Source organism: Pempheris klunzingeri, chromosome 5 (assembly GCF_042242105.1).
Source record: "Pempheris klunzingeri isolate RE-2024b chromosome 5, fPemKlu1.hap1, whole genome shotgun sequence".
NCBI lineage: Eukaryota > Metazoa > Chordata > Actinopteri > Acropomatiformes > Pempheridae > Pempheris > Pempheris klunzingeri.
Window position 1 is genome coordinate 19,822,379 of NC_092016.1, and position 16,459 is coordinate 19,838,837.

The 16,459-nt window shown below is 43.8% G+C and overlaps 2 protein-coding genes across 2 annotated transcripts; both read right to left on the reverse strand.

Annotated features, from left to right (window-relative positions):
* Positions 1 to 300: 300 nt before the first annotated feature.
* LOC139201962 (uncharacterized) lies at positions 301 to 7,050 on the reverse strand. Its single transcript, XM_070831412.1, has 2 exons — positions 6,645 to 7,050; positions 301 to 669 (listed from the first exon to the last, which is right to left on the reverse strand). Exons 1-2 carry the CDS (start codon positions 7,039 to 7,041, stop codon positions 434 to 436), a joined length of 633 nt encoding a protein of 210 aa, XP_070687513.1. The 5' UTR covers positions 7,042 to 7,050; the 3' UTR covers positions 301 to 433.
* Positions 7,051 to 7,088: 38 nt separating this feature from the next.
* Positions 7,089 to 15,825, reverse strand: LOC139201284 (zinc finger protein 536-like). Its single transcript, XM_070830559.1, has 5 exons — positions 15,805 to 15,825; positions 15,632 to 15,694; positions 12,950 to 14,603; positions 7,296 to 7,586; positions 7,089 to 7,159 (listed from the first exon to the last, which is right to left on the reverse strand). The coding sequence occupies exons 1-5, from the start codon at positions 15,823 to 15,825 to the stop codon at positions 7,089 to 7,091; spliced, it is 2,100 nt and encodes a 699-aa protein (XP_070686660.1).
* Between the last annotated feature and the right edge of the window lie 634 nt (positions 15,826 to 16,459).

Consider the following 16,459-nt stretch of genomic DNA (forward strand, 5'->3'; position numbering starts at 1 on the left):
GCACCATATCCTGACAGATAGACAAGACTTCTGGACTGGAAGGGAAATCGAGCGATATTTACAAAAATGTAACACAGGGTATTTACTGGATGAAAGAACAAGTGCTTTGGGCAGGCACGGTACATTCTCCGTATCAGACAAGTGTTGAACTGATAGATGCATGTAAACACAAGTAAATCGTTTGGACACTTTCGACAAAATGAACGGCACTAAATACCCTCGCTACACTTTCACATCACAATGGACTTTATTATTATAGGCAGCTTCTTTGCTACAGATAAATACGTACTGTGGCTCTTCAAGTAAACACTGGAATGTACATCAAGGTTGGTTGTTAACATTTTTTTTTAACAATCTCAATCATCCTAACCCCTTCGAGGTGAAGCTAAAACAATAATCATAACTGTCAGTATCTGCTGTTGCCATGACAACATCAAGTCCCACAGAGTGATGTCATGCCAATCTGGTCTCTCCCTGGCACACGATTATCTCCCGTGATGCTCGGAGGCAATCTGGAGGGCCTCTGGGGCGTGTGTGAGCGTCGGAGGCGGCGGTCCGGGTAGAGGCTGTTGTCAAAGGGTTTGCGGTGGACGCAGAGGACGTGGGTCTTCAGGTTGCCTTTCTGGGAGGCACTGTAGGGGCAGTACCTGCACTGGAATGGCTTCCGAGCTGAGAGAGAAACAAAGAAGACAAAGAAAATGGACTTAAAAGTGATACAGTGTGAAGGAATGTAATCTCTTCACCCTGTCTAGAATGGCGAATGCCAAATGTAGCAATGAATGTCTTTTAAATGGAAATCAGCTCCAACTGGATGATTTCTGAGATGATGACATTTGACTGTTTTTACTGTTTGCCCGCATTCAAACCCAGCTGACCGCTGTGAGCCAATCAAATTAAAACAGGCCATCTGCTCTGGCTCTAGACAAAACTTCAGTGAATGTTTCTCACAGTACAGGTTTCTGTTCATGAGAGAGCTTTGTGAAAATGAGTGTGGTGAGATTGAGTGTTTATAATTCTGGGTATCAAATACAATTTTTGGCAGGTCAGTATTCTGAACCAGATGTTGGCAGGTGAGAAATTAAATATTTTCTCTGAACCAATGAAATGCCAGAGAGGGGAATAAAGCTGCACACAAGGTGCTAAAGTCAGAAAAATGTAACAAAATAAATAAATAAAACTAAAGTGACTGAACTGTGACATTGATGTGGCCTCATAATAACAATTTGCACTTTGTAACACTCCAGCTTTACCAGAAAACTGTGACAGTTCATGGGCTGACAGGTTTTTATAAGAAAGGCCAGCAAGTTCTTATTCATTGTAACACATTTCCTGCTCACAACACAAACACAGCCTAACCCCCCCCACCCCCCCCCTTCCATGACACTCACATACACACACACACACACATAGACAAATAAACACACACACAAGTGGTGAGTTGAGGAATGACAGACGTCTGCAGCTGGGACGCAAGGCATGCCAAAACTTCCTGTCTGTCCCCCTCTTTAGCGCCAGCTACATAACTCCACTACAGAAATGTGAACCTACATGACACAGCACAGAGTGTACCCTTAAGATACAAGCAATAAAACATGCCATTAATAACTTCCAGAAGTTTATCTGACCTCAATAAAAATCAGCATGACACCAAAGCCTGAAGGTGTTGCTAAGATCAAAACAAACACTGCGCTGGTTGACTCATTTACCTGTCTACCTAGACAGCCATGTGTCCTTGTTCACTGCTGTGCTATTTTTGAGATGTTACCTCATATAATGACTGTCTCTTTTCCCCTCTGTCTAACACTTCAATGTGCTTTTCTGTGATTCATGGTTACAGTAAACCATTATGTGCTGATGTCATTTGACATCACTTCCCAAAAACTGAGGGCTGTCTCAGCTTTTTCACCCCACCCTCGCCTCTTCCTCTCTATTTGCTCCTCATCAGAGCCGAGACAGCTGTAGGCAGCTGAACACTCGCTTTCACATCTACATAAAAAAGGTGTTTTTGGGGGGAAAAGTGGGAAAACTCACAGAAGGTGTGAGCAATAAAAGGTAATGCTCCATCTGTTGGTGTATAATAACCTGATGGCCGTAAAGGACACACATCGACATTCACACACCAGTCAGAGAGAGGATGAGGCCTGACACATCTGAATATCATCAGGATGGCACAGAGGGTATTGTGTGTGTGTGTGTGTGTGTGTGTGAGAGAGAGAGAGAGAGAGAGAGAGAGAGAGAGAGAGAGAGAGAGAGAGAGAGAGAGAGTTTAGAGAGTTAGGAAGGGAGGGGAAGCTGCCTGTGAGGAACAACAGTAAAAGAAAAGTTTTGTCAAAATCCAGGTACAGAGTAGTTTGTTAAATTCCACCTGTCTGACTTATTTACTTACTTACCCCAGCCTCAATCAATGGAAGTGGAAAAACAGAGAATCAGAGTGGACAGTAAAGATAACTATCTCTGATTCTTCTCTGCATTTTTCAAACTGCGTTCCTGAGTTCTTTTTTTAAATGTTTTATTTGTAACCTTGCACGTAAGGGAACTGTGAAACTGTCATCCCACTTTCCCAAATCGTACACATCCATTGTGACTTGAGCGACTGAACAGATGTCCCTCAATCTTGTTAAAATCATGTGAATGCACTCAGATGTTGTGAACACTCCTGTAGCCTATTACACTTTGAATAAGTCAGTTAAAAATATGCCAAAAGGTCTCGCGTCTACATCAGTCGCTTGTTGCCCTGCTTGTCGTCCCCTCTCTGCCTCTGTCGCCTTTCTTTCTCCCCCTCCTCGCCTCCCTGGGTCTGCTGTGCTTTCTTCCCTCCCACCAGAGGAGAGGGGAGGTCCTAGAGAGGGCAACCTCCAAATAAGTTCCATTAATCACAAGCCAGAGTCTAATGTAACTAATATTTTACAATTAGAGGAGACAGCAGTGGGCTCCGAGCCATCCATCTCTTCACCACATGATCCTCCATTCATAGGCTGCTCGAGCTACAGCTTTAGAACAGCCAGACACACTCACACTCACATAAACGCACAAGCGCACGCGCACACACACACACACACACAGACACTCCTACACATGTACACAAGCACGGATGCACAAATAGACAGGACAGGAAATGAGAGGGGTGGGATTGTGTGGCGCTGAGAGAAAGAGTGAAGAAAGGAAAACAGAATGAGTGATTACTGACTTTGACTCTGTATGATACTGACATTGGACTGTATTTAAGGACAATTCTGGTTTATTTCATCTTGGATCTAGAAACCAAGTGCCAAGAAACACGGGCAGTCAGACAATCAGTTATTGGGAGGCTAACAGTTCAGCCACACTATCTCACTGTCTGGGGGTTAAACTTAAAGTGAGCATACCTACAATAATAATCAAGAATAGCTAGTACGCTAGGTGAACGATGAACCAGGAAGTCGCTGTGGTCCATGTTTAAAATGGACTGTTTGGGTGTATTATTTGATCCTTTCAAAAAAGTTCATCTGAGCTGCAACTTTGATTGTTTGACCACTTGTATTTGCTGCAACTGCAAGCTGTGCATGCCTCTCTATAAAACCACAATGTGTTGCTTTTACTCTTGGATTTACATATTAGTGAGCTTTAGACGAGCTAGCAGGTTTTTTTTTTAACTTTCAGACTGTTTCCCTGTTGCTAGCTAAGCTAACCTTCCCCTGGCTGTGGCTTCATGTCCGAACAACAGACATCAGAGTGGCATCTTCTCATCTAACTCTCAGCAGGAAAGGAGAAATAGAGCATATTTCCAAAAATGTCAAATTATTCCTTTAAGTGCATAATTTGTGCGATTTGAGTATTGAAAAGTGTCAAATATCACGAGCTGGCTTTAAACCTTTGGTCAGAGTTGTTTTCTTCATTCTGAATTCTTTAAAAACAAATACTTACTGATTTAAATAACAATTTTGTTAATTTTAGACTTGCGCAAAGTTCTTGTATGGGTTGTGTTTAGCCAGCATTTAATATTTGAGAAACCTGGTTGCTGTTGCAGGATGGGCAAAAGGTTCTAAAGAAAAACCTTGTTATATTTCTATACATAATGCACCAAAAAGTCAAATACCAAAAGGTTTTATTTTGATATTGGTCTTAAAACTCACATATAACAGCATATATATCCAAATATGCCAAACCAAACTCTCCTCTATAAGTGGATATCTGTGTGAGGTTTAACACACCTATATGTTTGCACCTGCACACATGTATTCCTCTGTGCGTGTGTACGTGTGTTTGTGTGCTGAGTGTGTTGTGTGTCACAGGCTGAGATAATGACCATGATGACAGTGGCGGGGCCGACGGGGGCCAGAGGAGCTGAATGGTGACGGATGACACAGGCCTGAGCTCTGATGGCACACAGACAGTGAGTGATGACTGCACATCCTTCCCAGTGCTCCACCCTTCATTATCTCTATGGGGAGAAGCACGGCACAAAGGCAGGCCGCGGTGCCCTCTCGCTGCCCTCAAACGACATCTGCTCATGGAGACAGCCGTACTACCGCTCCTCTTTCACCTCGCTGTCGCTCCATCTATCTCCATCTATGGTGATCTTTCTCGCTCCTTTTCTCTCTCCTTTTTCTCTCGCTCTCTGTCACCCTCTCCGCGGAGGGTATGCAGAGGTCAGACAATGAGATAATGACTCACCCCTTTCAACCTTTCAAATCAGGGCCTTTTCTTTCCCTCTGTCCTCTGTTGTTCTTTCATTCTTAATCCTTTCTTTATCGATCTTCTCATATTCACTTGTTCTCATGCGTCTGAGAGAGGCCTGATCTGATGTCACACAAAAGATGGCTGGTTTAGTTGACTGGTTAACTGGTTCAAAATCTGGTCAACACTCTAAGCCTCGAGGCATTCATGGCGTCACATGACTGTGTTCACAAAAACATTTGTCCAAATTGTGCCTGTGAAATATAAAAGCATGCCAAAATACCTGGTGGAGAAATATTCAGAAGCTTTACAGCAGCTTCATTTGTTAGAGTGGTAAATGTTGCCATCTAGTGGTTGGGTCTGAGCAGTGCAGAGATGAGAGATTCTGTTTAAAACACAAGGGAGGGCTCAGTGAGACTAATGAGCATGCAGACAGGTTCAACCAGAGGTCACCATCTGGCCAATTACCACTGCTGGCACATTGGAGCCGACCTGAACTGTCATCACAAACACATCACTCCATGTCCAAACTGCCCAGCAATATGTCACCATGCCACTCGACGTGCCATACAGTATGGAGAGGATGGGGGCAACAGGAGACAGCCCCATGACAAAGCCACCTGGTCAGCACTGCAGACAGGACAGGCTGCCGGGCCACCTGCTTAGTTCAGTTTTAGAGGACACTCAATGGACTCTCAATGTCAGTTACCCGTCTCAATGTCCAGTTTGACTGACAGGTGTTTATTGTGTCTTTGGCATCTACTTCCTCAGGGAGAGGGGAAAAAATATGGAGGATCAATCTGCAACAAACAAAAGGCAAGGGATGCTTGAAATAACTCCTGGAAAGGATACATTGATCAGATTGCTGAAAAGCAGAAGCAATAAACAGAGTAAAATATGCTGTAAAAAAAGGTTTAATGATGCCAGTTGTTCTTGGACATGAGGTTTGCTTGAAGACAACGGCTTTTCCAAATCTCAATTTTTTTTTAAAATTCAAATGGCATAAACAGTAAGAGCAAAAAAGACACATTAACACTGTGACAGCTATGACAGGAGTTGAAGAGGAGGGCGCTTTTCGGCATATTATAATAACCATCTGTACAATCAAATAGAAAACTACATCTTGCTGTTAGAATCATAAAGAAAGGGAACAGATGTTAATCCCTAATGGAGTTGACAGGCACTTTCCTGTCTTTCACATGAACATATTGAGTTTCTGAATAAGAGGGGGATCAGAGGGAAGGTGTATCATGTTGCACTCATAATACATGCATATCAAAGACCCCAGCTGTTGGATTCCCTCTCCTGAGAGACAGCATTATTAAATCTGCACTCAGCAAGCATATCACACCAGCACAAGAGCTTAAGCCTCTCCATCAGTGGGCTCCATTGGCTTGGGCGATTTGTAACCTATCACACAAGGAGATTATATCATCCTTCAAAGTGTAGGGGTAATCAGTGCCACACACCTGTGTCTTCTTTAGCCCTTATTTGAGATTCAAGATAAGATCAGGCGAGAGAGAAAAAAAACGTAAGTGCTCTAAGTATAAGGGGAGTGTGTTGTTTGTAATTGGCATGATTTATTCACACACTCACACTCATACTTCACACTTACTCTGTTAGGTGATGAGGGCTGAGATACTGACAAAAACTTTTTTCGGATTTCTATAGCAGCATCCTCGTGACAGTGTCAAGCACAGATTAAAAACAAAAAAAGTAGAACCAGTATGCTAGTCAGCCACTTAAATATAGAACTAAGTCAACCACTTGTAATATTGTTCTTCCACCATCTGCAGTGGTCTAACACGTTTGGATGGGGTGGTACAGAGCATCTGAAAGGAAATAACAAGATGAGTGAAAAAAAAAAAGGGTCAGCCTTTGACCACTAGATGGCAATACATACCTTCAAATGTAAAGGAGGTCCTCGCTACATCTTGATAACAGTGACAGCTGCATACAACATATATGATATATAAGGTGATGCTCACCTGATGCAACATCTTTCTCCATGTCCCCCCCACCGTTCAGACTGGCTTTGTGCGCGCTGGCAGGTGTGCCGCTCAGGCTCCCCTGGGACCTGAGGAAGGAAAGCAGGCCGCCCTGGTGCTGGAGCTGATCAGGCTCTCCAGGAGTCAAGTTTTCCAGAGAAGAGATGGGAGATTCAGCCACAGCTCTGCCCCAAGGTCCTGGCTTGTCTTGCCTCTTCTCGCCAGGGCTCTGGAAATCAGCGTCTGCCTGCTGTCCCAGCTCCTCTGGCTTGAGGACATTATTTTTCAGCATCTTCCACTTGGCAGCATCGTCATTTTCGTCCTCCCTCCCTTGCTCGGATTTCTCATATTCACCTTCACCGTCGTGCCCTGTGGAGCCTGCATTCTGTGCGTTCATCTCTTCTTTTGTTCCCTGCACCAAAAGGTCACACTGAAATGCGGGTTTCACACTGAGTTCGGCTGCGGCATTAGAGTAACTTTGCAGCCGGCGGGTAATGGAGGAGGAGAGTCCATTACTAAAAACGCCAGACATCTGTGCCAGTACAGCAGGAGACATGGCTGAATGAGACATGACAGACTCTGGCCTGACAGACAAATCTAAAGGCTCATACTGGGACTTCCTGGTTAAAGCAGATAAAGAGCCGTCTACACCTGCATCTTTGTCAGTGAGGTCGGACTGCTTGCTGATGAGCAGGGCGTTTTCACTGTGGCTCTCCAGACCAAGGTAGTGGGCCGCAGCAGGGCTCCAGTCATCTCTGGATCTGGGTCTGAGCTTGGGGTTGGGGTTGGGGCTGGAGCTGCTGCTGGTGGGCTGCAGTGGAGAAGAAAGATCCCTGCTGTTTTGCCAGTGGGGGAAGTGGTAGCGATCCAGATGGAAGCCGAGGGAGGCTGTCTGTGCAGCGGTGTAGTCACTCGAGAGTGGACACCTGTAGACTTTCTCACCTAACACAGACAACAATAGCAAAATCATAATACAATCCAAATCGAATTAGGAAACTCTGCGTATAAGAGGCATACTGAGCATTTTGCTCTGAGAAATGTATGTACCAACAACCGTTGTCTAAACATGAAAAATGTTGCAATCCCACACCAGGCTGAGTTGAATGATTTAAGCGCTGCCCTGCAGTAAATCAAGCTTGTAATCAGCTTTCAGCTCCAGTGATCCATCATTTTACAGTATGGACGCCACCACCATGTGCAATAAATACACCCAAAGATGTTAACACCAAACAAGATTCTTCCAGAAATAATAAACAGTGAAATTTAAAGCAACTAGAACAAGGCAGATGTCGCAGACAAGAACCTCATTCCATCAAAACCAGTAAGTGGGTTTCCCAGTCAAAAATAACGAAGTCCAACATGTGAGCAGTTCTGATTAACCGCAGCATGTACTGTAGCTGGGTTTATTTTTGCTTCAAACTTGAAAAATGGTGTGATGAGACCATTATTCAAAAAGTACAAAGTGTATTATTGTGGTGAATGACAAAGGGTAATTTTTCTCCTTTTAGCAAGTGAAAAATATCCATGAGGAAATGACATTTGATCCCACTTGCCATAACTTTTAATTGAAGTTATTTTAAATGTCTTCTTCCCTCTGTTTACCTACAGTTCAATCCTTATAGCCATCACAGAAAGTCCCTCCAGGGTTAAACACACTCCCTGTGAGCATTTTGAGTTAGTGATTGTCTGAGACCTCAGCCTTGCACTGTCTTTAAACAGCCCAGCTGTTTCGCTGCCATTCCAATTACAGTAAAAGTCATCCGACGCCATTAAGCCACAAATATTGGCAGTTTATTGCCCAACACTCTCCTGGCATTTGAAGGTCAGGTCATATATTATACTGTGTCTTTTAGGGATGCGTCTGGGATAGAGAGATAAACCCACCACCATTAATTTAATTCTATGCATATTGATGCCTTATTGTTCTTCTTTAATGGACTAATATCTGAGTTACAACAGTGATTCATCCCCACCAGAGAAATATCAATTTCATACACCTCAAGATCTGACCCTGAGGTAATTCTCTGAGGTAAATCTAAATCTAATGATCTGTAGTTGTTACTTTACTTTTTTTCCAACTTTAATAGAAAAACCACCTTCGCGAGCTGAACAGTAGTAAAAAGACGGCTGTATTGTACTACTTCAAATGTACAAAACCATAAAATAACACCCACATGTTAATCAAATAGAGCTGAACCTAATGAAATTGAAAAATCGCTGCTGAAATGGCAAATTCGTGTCCTTCATCTGAGGACCATCACCCCTCTTTGTACCGAGCATGTGTTTGTGTGCATGCATGTGTGTACAGTATGTTTGATTTGATGGCTGCATACACTGAATGTGTGTGGCAACGCGCGTGGGCGTGCAAGAGCGGGAAAGAGACTTCAACTGTGCCACACCCTTGTCTCCAGTAACAGACAAAAAAATCAAAACAGCTTAATGGAACTCTTTCAGACACGCCATATATCTCAATTATTCTGTGGCTTAAATTACGATGACATTACCGGTCAGCTCCAAATGCAGAAAACACATATATCTGACCTCATCTTGCAGCGTGGACCTTCCTAAACCCATTTGCCAGCCTATATGAGAGTGGTAAAACAACACAAAGACTGAAGACTCTGCCTTTTTTCTCTTCCTTTGGATGGGTGCCATCTTTGTGATTGCCTGGTTCATGCTAACTTAATCAGTTTAAGATTTACTTACACTGCCAAGGCTCACATTATGTGAGGGGAGTAATTTTAGAGCTTAGATTTATCAACCAAAACTCCAATTACTGCATCATTACAAACCCCAGCCTCTCTCACCTAACACAGAGCATCTAATGAAGTGATGCGTATGAGTTATCCGCCCTTACTGGATGCACAAGGCAGAGGAAAAAGGTAAATAAATAAATAAATGTTTCAAGTGAGCCGTGTCTATGGAAAAAGCATGCAGCTGGGTTTGGACAAGTGATTCATTTCATATGGAAATAGGCTTTAAGATTTACAGCCATACATCACCGTCAATGCAATCACGGGCTCACATACTATGCTTACACAGGCATTTGGCAGTTATATTGTAGATATCAAACTCCATATACAGTGGGGCTTTGGCTCTTTCTATATATGCAATCAAGCACCTGAAATGCAAAGCAGAGATACATGGTGGCTGGTTTGGTTTAAGATGAAACAGAGTGAGAGCGAGGGAGTCACACACAAGACTGGTGAGAAAAACAGGGGCACCAGATGTTCTTTGATGTTTATAATAGCATATATTATTAATATTAATTAGACCACATAGTCAATGACGCATTTGGGACGTTTCCAAGTCAATTAAGCCAAATGGCATTCAGGAGACGGTGGAACAATATTTCAAGGCAGGTGTTCAGAACTCCCTGGGTAAATCTTTTTATCTGCATGCTAGGAAAACAAGCATTTTGAGCTTAATTTGAGCCTCATATCTGCAATAATAATTAAAAAGAGGATTAAAAGACAGAAGTGAGAGGGAGACGGAAAAGCCAACAGGTAATCAGTTTAGACAAACCAGTCAGCCTGACTCTGATCTCTGAATAAGAGCTGAATTTGTTAAGCCCGACACAGGAGCGAGCTAGATAAGGACCCGTTCAGTTAAAAGATGCTTTTACTGTCAGCAATCACAAAGAATAGACTGATGTAACCGGAACGGCCAAATGAAAAGTGATACTCTGTACAGCAGCCTGCTTTATCTCTGTTTCTGGGTAAACCTCTGCTCATATTACCATTAACAGTTTTACAGGCGCTTATCATTTCAGGCTCTCTTAGCTGTTAACGCTTACAGTAAAAAGAAGTGTAAAAGCAGGGAATAAGGGACAAAACACATGTGGGGACAACATCATTACATGGTGTTTGCTCATTGACCTTGAGGTTAAGAGTATTGAATGGGACTAATTAATAACTGTCAGAGCATTTTATGTTTGCTGGGCATGTTTTTTATTCTGAGCCTGGATCTAACTGGTCCAATGTAGGTCAGAGGCCTGAAGCATGCACCCTTCATTAGTTTATCATTTTAAGAAGAGTCGTTATTCTTAATCTCAGATCATAATTAAAGTCAAAGTGCATTTTCAAATCTGCCCTGATGAGATATTGAGAGAAGTAATTCGTAGCACACGCCTTCTTTTGAAATCTAAAGCGTGATTTCTAATTTAAGATGCCGGGTATTTGCAGTTAAAAATCTAAATCCAGCACTGTATCTGGATGTATCAAGCAAAGGAGCCGTCTCTCACTCTGACAGCCATGACTGTACTATATTTGCTATCCATATTGAGAACATCAATAACTTCATGACCACCATAGGCTGACTATGAATAATGCAGCCAGTAATTCTGGACTAATCAATGTTCCTCAAGCTGAACATCTGGCAGTGGTAATTCTTCCTCAGCATCTCCGCTCTCCTGAATTAGAAAACTCTCTCTCCCTCTCTCTTCCTCCACGTCCAGCCATCCAGACAGACAGACTTGATCAGTTACAACCCCCCACCTCCGAAAAAACTTATCCCTGTTATTAAACCCTCATCAAGTGGTGCGTGTTCTCCATATGTGTAGGATTTACCTATCTGTCCCGCAGCAGACCTGTGTGTTGAGCCAGGGCCAGCAGCGTGTGATTGTGTTAATTAATCTGTCATTGTGAGCGCAGGGAGCAGCTGCAGAGGTCTCTGGGATATATTGTCAGAGCTAAACAATGCGGTGCTAAGCCCCCAGAGTGAGTCTACCATTACACAAGACTAAGAACAGAGAGGAGAGGAGGAGAGGGGGAGAGAGAGTCTGCCGGATCCATCATTGACTAAAGCAATGACGCCTGACCTTTACAATGAATTAGTTTCCATGCTTAATATTGACTGAAATTAGAGTCTGATACTGAATGTGCCATCCCAGAACTGTGTGCACTCAAATCCTCAGCTAGCCAGCTATCATAAATGTTTCTGGAAGTGACACCGTATGGTCTTGGTGATAGGGGAGAGGAGGGAAAGTAAAAACAATAGAGCTTGAATATGTTTCTTAAAGAGCAACCAGAGAGGGATTTGGCCATAAACTCAGAGTATTTACATGTAAATATGCAGATACCAGTATGTGTGTACAATATGGAGACAAAACATCTAATGAGATTAGACCTGATCCATTTATCTCTGCTATACGGCCAACATTTAAGAGGGTACTGGATCAAATCCCACAAGAGCGCATCAGACTTAGATGTACATAACAGCAGTCCCCCAACAGAGAATCACCACAGTCATAAGCTATGATGAAACAGAGCAAAAGTTTGGATTTGTTGTTCTACTCTCTTAATAACACTGTTATGGCTGTAATTTAGGCTCATGATAACATGTTCGCAGGATGCCATGACAAGAAAGGCATTTATTCAGAGAGCCAAATCACCCAAAATCACCAGGTGGAACAGAAGACTATCAATAAAAATACCAGGTGGTAGATCAAATCATAAAAATCACTGGGTGGTATATATCAAATCATTAAAAACACCAGATGGCATGCATTAACATCTTGTGCCCCCGTAGGCAAGGGGTGGGGATGTGACAGATAAAAAATAGAGGGTACTAATTATCCTTACAATTCAACATGATGCCATTGTCTTTAAAAGGAAGACAAAGTCCTTGTGCATGGCAGTAATATCTGTGGTGGTGTTGCTGACCCCGCGCTTAATGTCCACCTACATCATGTGTGCAAAAAGACGGGGCCAAAGCTGTCACACAGCTATTACATTTTCTGAAAAAAGAAAATATATAGAAAGGCTTGTCAGATGCACACATTTGCTGTGATGACCTAAGAGGATTTTTTACTGCAGCGTGACGATGTCTGTTTGTAGATGTTAGCCATCTTAGTCAAACCTTACCATGTACCATGTAAAGTGCAACGTTTGAATCCAGACGGGGACATTTGTTTCATGTCATCCGTATCTCTCTCTCTCTCTCTCTCTCTCTCTCTCTCTCTCCCTACATTTCCTGTCTGCGTCTGTACTGCCATTTAAAGGTAATATGCCCAAAAAATGTTTTAAAAAAGAATGGTACAAATTAAAGCAGCAGAGGATGATATGACATTTATTTTCCACTATGGGTCAAGCTCCATGATCCTACTTTTCCCATAATGCTGCTGGATTGTGTCATTGATTAGAGCTGACATCATCATGGATATTTTCTTGAAACGACAGAGCCATGAAAGACATTTTCCACCCATCGTCATATGGTGAGCAGCACATCTCGTATCAAGTACACTGAACTTTATGTGTAAAATCGAGTGTCTTCAGATAACAATGGGCTTTTCTTAACTGAATTACCTGTGGATGGGGAGGAAGATTGTGGTCGTTTTTCGAGTCCACTGCCAGAGTGGGAGTTCCCCGTCTCTGTGATGATCTCTGGTGGCCCGTGATGACTCAGGCTGCCTGGGCTGCCGGGACTGCTGATGGCCTTGGTGTCTGGGTCACCGAGACACACTTTCCCATCATCCACAGGGAGACACCTCTCAGGCAGGTAGGAGGAGCACTGCTGCTGATCTTTAGGGCTGAACATTTGCTGCTCAGCAGGCAGCCCTGGTGCCATGATCTGCCAGCCTTGGTAGCTGCTGCCGCTGTTGAGTGTATCTCTGGTCGAGATGACTTTCTGCAGATAATCCATGCTTGTGGAGCTCAGCGGAGGGTGGAGATGATTTAAACCCAATAAAGATGAGCTCTCTGCATCCGTCAGAGGGCCTGGACCAGAGGAAATCATCCTCCCTAACATCTCCCTGACCTTCATGTCTGCTGTGGCAAGTATCTGGTTATAATCTTGATGGTCAGCTCTCTCAGCTGTGAGGAACCTGTTGTGAATGCGGGAGATGTACTGCGAGTAGAGGTTGCTCTGGTGCTCTTGAGTTAGGCTACTCATGTTAGCAGGGGTATCATGCTCAGTTGGGAGATTACGCTTAGCAGCGAGCTTATTGAGGTGAACCTTCATGTGGTTCTTGAGAAACCAGGGTTCCTTGAAACGACGGCCACAGATCTGACAGCAGTGCTCAAAAGAGTCCTTGTGTTTCCTCATGTGTCCCTTCAGGAACCAGGCTTGGCTGAAGGTCTGGCCGCACACCTCACATGGGAATTCACCAACAGGCTTTCGCTTGTCGCCGGCGCCCATCGCAGGCTTCTGACCTGAGCCTGTATCAGCAGTTATATGTGTCGTCTCAACGTGGCCAATGAGCTCCTCCTCGTGTGAGGCAGCAAACTCGCACAAGGTGCATTTATAGGGTTTATGTAGGATCCTGATGTGGCGCTCCAGCTCCTGCTGCTTCCTGAACTTTCCCTTACAGAATGAGCAGCGGAAACCGGTGGGCTGGGGTTGGATGGGATCATCATGGATGGCAGTCACTGTAGGAGATGTGGATGTATGTGGCTGGCTCTCTGTAGCACCAGAGTTGGCTAAGAATGGGGGCTGCGTTGGGACAGTCTGTGACAGCTGGGGCATTTGAAGTTGGATTATATTAGATGTTTGCGGCTGGCTAACATGACCAGCCCGTGTCTGCCTGTCCCTCAGGATCGCCCTTTCCTCAAGCTCATGAAGCAACCTATTCTCCTCCCTAATTCGACCACGGCCTTTACCCAGGATGCCTTGCTTGTGAGTACGGAGGTGTATCTTAAGGTTGCCCTTCTGTGCAGCCCTATGGTCGCAGTATGGGCACTTGAAAGGCTTCTCCCCCGTGTGTGTGCGCATGTGAAGCGAAAGGATGCTGTTGAAGCGAAAGCGCTTTCCACACAACGGGCAGGGATACTTCCTGTTCTTGCGGTTGTCATCCTGGGTGGAATTTACCTGGGAGACGATGCTTTGATTGGAGATTCTCAAGAACTGGGAAAGCTCTACTCTCCCGTTCATACTGCTGAGAATCCTTGCATCCATTATCTGATTGGCCAGAAGCGCCATCTGGCTACTAATTGGGTGGGTGGATGGGGTAATGAAGCTGTCCTTTCAGGGACTGGCTGATGTCACAGGACGGTGGTCAAGGGAGTCAATGTGGGGCAGTCCGAAGGTTAGCAGTGAACTGTATGCTGACTGTTTGCACTTATTCAGTTGAAACAGGATGTGGATTCATGCCGTTCAGATGAAATGTCTGTTTGTGGTAGCTGAGACCTAAAGAGAAAACAAAAGGAACATTAAGTGCATTCAAATTCTGTCAAATCAAAGACCAATACATTCATATCAAGCTCAGAGGGCCCAAGAGCAGGTGAGTAAGGTGGGTTAAGAGCTGTCAATGAAGTAAATCTGTACTTTTGCAACTGCTGTACAATGCCAGTGACTCACCACAAATAGGTCAGGAAATAGAGCAAAGTCGGTTCTGACTCTCCTCATCCTGTGTTAGTTATGCCTGTGGTTTTTGATTATTGTTGGAGACTGTGAAAACGCTGATTAAGTCTAACCACAAAGGCTTCCTCGACGAATATCTCATCTTTACTAAAGGGTAAGGTGAAAATCTTTGTCTTGATCTCATTTTGTACTGACACACAATACTAAGGCAGCACAAACATCAAAGACTGTCTGCTTCAACTTGGCCTTCCTTTGCATTTCACAAATCTTTAGACGCTTTAAAAAAACGAAAGATTAAAGTAAAAGAGTTAAGCTTTTTCAGCAGGTCTGTTGCATATTTGAATAAAACCTTTACCGGGATAATTATGTCACAAGAGTACTAAGGAAAATAAACAACTTGATGATGCAAAAATGCAAACTAAATTTAAAGGAAGAGTATCCAAAGGGAAAGCTGGAAAATGCTTTATTTCTTCCACTGCCTGGTTTCCCTTTTTTGATTCAACTGTAGCAGCAAAACAAAGCTTCAAATTCACAGCGTGCTACAATGGTAGAGGTCACATAAGCGAGCCCTGCACGGCTCTAGTGCAGCACCAAAGGGCACAGAACAAAGCCTGCACTGTCCACACTGAATTAACACAGGCTTACATCATCCTGGACTGCAACCTCAGTCAGTCATGAAAATGATGTACACAAAAACCACACAGATAGCGAGCTGGCAGGCTGGCAGCAGAGGCTGGTGAGTCTGCTCTGAGCTGCAGATCAGAAATCAATGTAGCCATATGGTACTGACCTAATCATATCTGACAGGAAAAAATGAGTAAATTATATTATAATGTAGTAGATACACTTCATATTTACTGACCTGGTCCCCCGTAGCAGTCATGCTAAAGCAGAGGGGGAAATGCCCCCCACCCATCACACCCACTTTCAAGGATTACGGTCATTTTTATTATCATTGCATTTGCCTCTATTAATGTCATCACTCTGTTGTAGCCTTGGCTGTGTAACATGGTACAGTGTATCCAATTTAAAGTCTGCGTCCAATCAATAATGATTGATCAAGTTCAACGTCAAATGGCTTCGCGTCTGCAGCATCTTCTGAAATAACTTTGACTGCTGCGTCTGCATTTCGTTTATTAAGCAACACACAAGTGGGCTCTCTCACCTGTCTTTCACATCTAGCTAGCCGAAGGTAGGAGCGAGGCAGGCAATAAGAGAAAACCCCAAACTAAAAGCAACCTTGTTCAAAATCTAGACACTAGATTTAATGTGACCGAAGGACTAACAAATAAAATGTCCGGCAGGGAGTCTGCGCCACCTGCTGCTGCTGCTTATGGTCCAAAGCAACCTCAGTCAGTCATGAAAATGTTGTACACAAAACCTCACAGATAAAGAGCTGGCATCCATGCAGCCATGGCCGGTGTGCGCAGCGTGTTTGCTCTGAGCTGGGATCAATGTACAGGCCTGACCTAATCATATCTGACAGGGAGAAAGTGAGGGAATGATATTAGCATACA

Coding starts and splice junctions, on each gene's coding strand:
- LOC139201962 (XM_070831412.1), bottom strand. CDS start 7,041: ATGAACGCACAGAATGCAGGCTCCACAGGGCACGACGGTGAAGGTGAA. Junction 670..6,644: donor GGAGAAAGATGTTGCATCAG/GTGAGCATCACC, acceptor TTTCTCTCTCAG/CTCGGAAGCCATTCCAGTGC.
- LOC139201284 (XM_070830559.1), bottom strand. CDS start 15,825: ATGACTGCTACGGGGGACCAG. Junction 7,587..12,949: donor ATCTTCCTCCCCATCCACAG/GTAATTCAGTTA, acceptor TGTCTGTGTTAG/GTGAGAAAGTCTACAGGTGT. Junction 7,160..7,295: donor CCTCACTGACAAAGATGCAG/GTGTAGACGGCT, acceptor TGGCGTTTTTAG/TAATGGACTCTCCTCCTCCA.